General features: G+C 36.5%; 1 protein-coding gene across 1 annotated transcript; it reads left to right on the forward strand.

The window, feature by feature from the left end:
* The first annotated feature begins 433 nt into the window (after window positions 1–433).
* On the forward strand, window positions 434–5,647 carry LOC103719453 (CDT1-like protein a, chloroplastic). Its single transcript, XM_017845803.5, has 7 exons — window positions 434–909; window positions 1,432–1,551; window positions 1,681–1,915; window positions 2,283–2,975; window positions 4,572–4,773; window positions 4,860–4,950; window positions 5,212–5,647. Exons 1-7 carry the CDS (start codon window positions 536–538, stop codon window positions 5,267–5,269), a joined length of 1,773 nt encoding a protein of 590 aa, XP_017701292.4. The 5' UTR covers window positions 434–535; the 3' UTR covers window positions 5,270–5,647.
* Window positions 5,648–6,388: the final 741 nt, after the last annotated feature.

The following is a 6,388-nucleotide window of genomic DNA, read 5'->3' on the forward strand; positions in this document are numbered from 1 at the left end:
CCCATTCCCTCGGAATTGGAATAAGAATATAACTTTTTCTCACCAAATAAATGAAATGAGGGCCATTTATTTTCATTTTTGTTTCATAACCAAACTCCTAACTAAGGGTAACCTAGTTTTCTACTATATACTCACTCTACCTTTTTGGAATGTTCTCCAACCAGAATTGAACTTGATCTATTAGTCGTGGCAAGTGACGATGGAATCCAAGTACATGCATGGCTGTCAGCAATTGACGGTTATACGGCCACTCCTGCAACACCAAGCATTAGTCTCCCTTTTGGTCCCTTTTCAGCGTCCCATACCACAAATTCTCGCTTGAGTCCCAGGATTCGTTTCCTCGGAATATCCGGCCGGCAATCGGCTCCTGCCACGCGGCCACACCGCTGGCGTTTCCCGCCATTCTCCCCATTCCCGCCAAAATGGAACGTTACGGCGCTCTCCCTCCCTTTCCCCTTTTATTCACCCTCATTCACCTTTCCGCCGCTCGAATCTATCGCTCCCTTCTTCCCCATTCCTCTCCTCCTCCATCTCCATGGAATCCCTTACCACATCCGAGCTCTCGACCTCTACTGATAAGAAGCCCTCCTCATCTCCTTGCTCTCCGATCAAATCCCTCCCGCCGGCGGCCGCCGCCCTGTCGCCCTCCAAGGCTGCCCCTCCCGACCAGATCTGGACGCCGGAGAAGCCGGTGCAGCTTCTGCAGCGGGCCAGGAACCGGAGCGTGGCCTTGTCGGTGAAGGAGGTGAAGAACGTCGCCCTTGGCCTTCAGAGATCCGCGGGTCGGTCCGATCTCCTTCGATCCGATGGTGATCTCCTGTCCATTGAGGAGCATCTGGGGGCCGGCTCAGGGGTTGGTTCGATTTCTAAACCATCGAAGGCTAAAACCCATGTCAAACTTTCAGAAAAGTAAGTCCTCCGCTCTTGGAATCTAGGGTTTGTTGAGATGGTTTATGGATCAGTGATTAATATATAGCAAAAGAAAAGATCTTCCTTTTATTATATTATTAAGTCAGTTTAAATGGACATTTGGGATTTGGGATGATTATGTATAAATTTTGATTTTTCTCTCTCTCTCCAAAAAGAAAGGAAAAAAGTTCTGATCTTTCTCCCTATGATCGATAATGATCTGTTGCAAAAATTCATTTTTTCCCCCGGAGAAAAGGCATAAATGTAAGATTCAACTTTTTTATTTTGTTACAATCATTTTTTTTTATTTGCGGCCTCTTATGACCCCTTTTTAATATATGATTTGGTTATTTAACAGGTTTTTTGAACTATCGTTTGATTACTTTGCTGACTTTTTCCTTTTTTTTTGATTTTTTTTAAAATTTGAAGTCCTTCATGACCCCTCAATCTGTTTAAAATTGTGTTGATTTATTCGAATTTATAGTTCCTGCTCTAAAGTTAAATTAATTTGTTGGCGATCAGATATGAGATATTGTGTGAGTTCTTTAATTGCATGGAGAGCTCAATTCGATTGCTCCGACTGAAAGGAACCATGTCAACATTTTCCAACATCTGCACCAGTATTCAGCATTTGACCGAGCGGTACTCCTTTCTTCTTTTCAATTTACCATGTTCTGTTAACTTTTACCTTCTTGCTCAGTTATTAAGCGAATTGGGTATCTAAGAATTCTCTGTTTTAGTGATTGAAATTTCTCTAATCTCTATATTCAGGAGATTTACTTATGGGCATTTAGCACAACTAAAGTACATAATGCCTGAAGCCGTTTTGATCAAGAAAGTGCTTTCCCATGATGAGACTACTTGCTGTATGAAGCCAGAGCTTCAAGTTACTCTCCAGGTAGAGGCAATAGCTAACAGTGTGAAGCAGAAAGATGACAGCGGATACTCAATCATGAGAAAAATTTTCAGAGAAAGGCTTGTGGAGTTTTTCAAAGGACACCCAGAGGTACGAAATTTTTTTTAAGCTATACTAATTACAACTTTAACGGGTTTTATAAAAAAAAAACAAAAGAAAAAGAGTGTCATGTCTGAAGCTACATATTTGTAGTATAAGATCTCTGAATGTCTTCAGTTGACTTAGAATTAAAGTTCTGTTCCTTTGTCATTTTATTCAGCTGCACTTGGGATTCAGGTTTAAAAGATTTTGATTTGCGAATTTTATGATCTTTTTGGGACTTCTAAAAATTGAGGGTTGTAACCTTTTGCGATTATTTAATATTTTATCATTAATACATATTTTCTAGTTAATTTTGATTTTGTATTATTTGTTCTGTGGTGGAAGGACACTGTTAACTGCTTCTTTTGCCTACCAGGGAGATGATATTCCGGAGGAACAACTGCCACATCCATTCAGTCAAGCAAAGCAAACCATACTTCCACAAGTTGCCAGAGGCTCCAGCAATTCAACAATTCTGGAACCTTCATCAAGCACACCTTCCCAGCAGCAATTTGCAGTGCTCTCTCACATATCTGGATCTTTTCAAAGGCGGTTCTCTCAAAAAATTCCCATACCTGATGCAGAGAAAACATCTCTCATAAGCTTTAACAAGCCTTCTCTTAAGGATGATTCTCCTGTCTTTGTTGCTCCATCTCCTATAAAATTCTCTTCGAAGCCACCTGTATATAAGAAGTCCTTGATTAGTTCCCCCATTTTATTAGCTTTATCTGGCAACAATGGAACTGACAAAGAGGACGCTGAAAAATTGAAGCCTGATAACTGTTCTTCAAAGGATTTAAATAATTTAGAGGGAACTCCTGCAAAACTTATTTCTACTCCAGCCAGGCTGATGACTACTACACCGGAAATTCAAACATCAAAGAGATCTCGCCCAGCCATGGGTTATGACACCCCACCACCGAAGAAGTCAGTGAAACGATCAGCCCGCACCAAGTTATTTACAACTCCAACAAAGAATACAAAAGCAGTAGATGAGGATAATGGAAGCAGACGTTTGTCACTTGATGATGATGTCCTCAGTTTTCTGCCAGAGACTCTATTGCAATCTGTAAGCCTTTTTCTATCATTCACAATTGAATTTATATCTTGAGATGCTTAAAAACTTCTTGAAAGAGATTTATATACACTTAGTAGACCATGATCTTTATGATCTTGTTTTCAATTGTCTTCATAATATGTAGAGTGTGTGTGTGTGTGGGTGCATATTTTCATGTAGATGATTTTTTCTTCTTTTACTCCTTGCACTTCTTTGAAATTGACTTGATTCATTCGTTATGTATAGTTAGTTTTGTTTTGGTCAAAGTCCCTCTTTCATTTGCTACTCCACACTTTATGTTTGCGTTTAGCAACACAGTTTGTCTCTTTAACAGACAGAGTGGGTTTTCAGGTAAAACTTGTTGGACGGCCTGATTTATTAATTTTTTTTAAATGTCTGACAGCATCTCTTTGTTTCATATATATATATATATATATATATATATATATATATATATATATATATATATATGTATGTATGTATGTATGTATGTATGTATGTATGTATGTATATACGTACGAACATACATATGCACATTCTTACGTGCATATGTATGTTCGTACGTATATATGTACATATGAATGTACATACATACATACATACATACATACATACATACATACATACATATATATATATATATATATATATATATATATATATATATATATATATATATATATATATATATGGGGATTGATAACCTACTCTCTATTATGGTAGGTTATCAATCTACCCATTTTTTCGTAGACAAAAAATACCCTTACTTTTTATAACTCTTAAGGGTATTTATGTCTTTTTACAATCCCACATTAATTCACCCTCTCAACCCCCCCAATTAATACTCTCTCCCTCTCTCTCTTTCTCTCTCCGGTGTATATATGTGTGTGTGTATGTATGTATGTATGTATATATGTATACATGTACATTTATATATATATATATATGCATATACGTACGTATATATACATACATATATCTATCTATATATACATACATCTATATGTATATGTATATATATGTACATACATATACATCTATATATGTATGTATATACATACATATACATCTATATGTATGTATATGAGAGAGAGAGATAATTAATTGGGGGGTTGAGAGGGTGAGTTAATGTGAGATTGTAAAAAGACATAAAATACCCTTAAGAGTTATAAAAAGTAAGGGTATCTTTTGTCCAATGAAAAATGGGTAGATTGATAACCTACCATAACAGAGAGTAGGTTATCAATCCATATATATATATATATATATATACATATATACATGCATGCATGCATGCATGTGTGTGTGTATATATCTATATATGTATATATATGTATGTATGTATGTGTATGTATGTATGTATGTATGTATATGTAGGTCTGTATATATGTATGTATGTATGTATGTATGTATGCAGGTGAATTGATTCAAATATATCTCTTTGCATGGTTCTCCAAAATTATAGGAAATTATGTTTATTTAAGTGCATGAATATGTGACCGATGTCTTAATTTGCTAACTTCCTCTGGATCATTGTAGCCTATGAACTTATAATTAATGCACTATATCTGTGCTAGGATGAAGTTTTAACCTAATAGCTCTTTGCAGATAAGGGAGAAGGAGAAGAGAGCACTGGAGGAGAAAGAGGCTGGTGTTGCCAATGCAATGAGACGACAAAAATTAATAGCATGCTTGCCCAATATTTTTGACGGGATTTTGCTTATATTTCAGTCAGCTAACCGATCTGTGATGACGAAGCAAGAGCTTATTTACAAGATAATTGCAAGTCATTGTAAAATAGCAGATAGAGGTATTGCCAAATAAGATTGTTTTAAATATCTCATAAGTAATAATCTATCTAAGTAAATCTGAAAATAAATAATTCTGCATTTGCAGGTGAAGTTGAAGAACAGTTGGAATTGTTGCTAGAACTAGTTCCAGATTGGATCTCGGAAAAGAAAGCATCCAGTGGAGACATTCTTTGTTGGTGAGTTCATGAATGCTTAGATATGTTTTTATTTTTTTTATTTTTTTGCTCTGCATTATATGCTTTTTATAGAAGCAGGTGATCCAGTTTGCCATTAGTAAGCATTTCGTTGAGGCTATCAAAATTGATAACCAAGTTCAGATGACTTACTGAAAGAATTTGCTTCACTCATTGAAGATACTTTTGAAAAGTAATTTGTGTAAAGATTCTCAGCCATTCCAAACCAAGGCTGATTGATCTCATTGATTTTGTTTTCTTCAGTGTCAACAAGATAACTAGTCCAGAAGAGATTCGACAAAGACTAGCAGAAGTTCAGTAAGAAGGTGCACCTGAAATCCAGTAGATCATGAGGCCTTCATTAGCATAGACCAATTTACTTTTAAATGCACTGCAAGGAGCGAAAGGACTTTCGAAAGAGCTTCCAGTCATATGCTACCTGAAAAATTCGTGCAATGCTCACTAACAGTGGTGTTGATGATGGCTCTCCTCTCCGACAAATTGGGTGTTATGTGTATTTTTTTTTTTTGCTCATTATAGTACTGAGAGCAAGCTTTAGGGAAAGCTAGCTTGGTACTAGACTACTAGTGCTTAATTGCTGCAGAAATACTCATCTTACATTTGTACCTCTTCACCATTGTTTTGTAAAGAGTTCCTGCTTCAATGGAAAATTATTTTTGAAAATTTTGTTTCATGGGAAGATTAATTCTACAAAAACCTTACTGTTGTATCTATGATCCTACCATTTCAGCCCAAGATGATCAAATAGACTGTTGTATCTGTGATCCTACTGTTTCATCCCAAGATGATCACCTGAATGGATTATTAACATTCAAACCAATATTTGTCATTATGTATTTAAATAGTACATCTCTTTCTGGATGGCTTTCTGTTTACATGTATTCCTTGCCAACATCTCTTAGCTATGAGATAATTTGTCTGCCTTTGCAGCACTTAGATATCATGGTACAGTTCCAGACTTCCAGGTAACCTTGTGTGCAGGACACTTTTTGGCTCAGTTCCAGCTAACTTTGCGTATGGCGACACACTTCATGGTTGCACAGGTGTTTCTTGGCACTTCAGTTCCAATATTTTCTATCTGCATGTGGGCGAACTCAAAATTTCAGATCTTAGCTGATTCTTTGTCTTCTCCACTTGAGACTTTTCTTGCATTTTCTTTTTCAGGAGAAAGAAACGTCTAATTTTTTAGGCTATTATCTTCCATGATCCATGAATTCTATTGAATTTTGCATTAACCCTGCTTCATATACGTATGTGGTGCTTGGGCCTTATACTTTTGACATTCTTTCTTGGATTTTTTCGTTATCTCAAGAGGTGTCTAGAAACATAACACGGGAACCTTCATTCTTGTAGATCGATTATATTCGTGAATCGTGTAAGAGAACATAAGCAGTGCATGGAGACGGATCTTGCTGGTCCC

This window comes from Phoenix dactylifera, chromosome 3 (assembly GCF_051530095.1).
Source record: "Phoenix dactylifera cultivar Ajwa chromosome 3, Ajwa_hap1_PhDact_Kaust_v1.1, whole genome shotgun sequence".
In the NCBI taxonomy this organism is placed as follows: domain Eukaryota; kingdom Viridiplantae; phylum Streptophyta; class Magnoliopsida; order Arecales; family Arecaceae; genus Phoenix; species Phoenix dactylifera.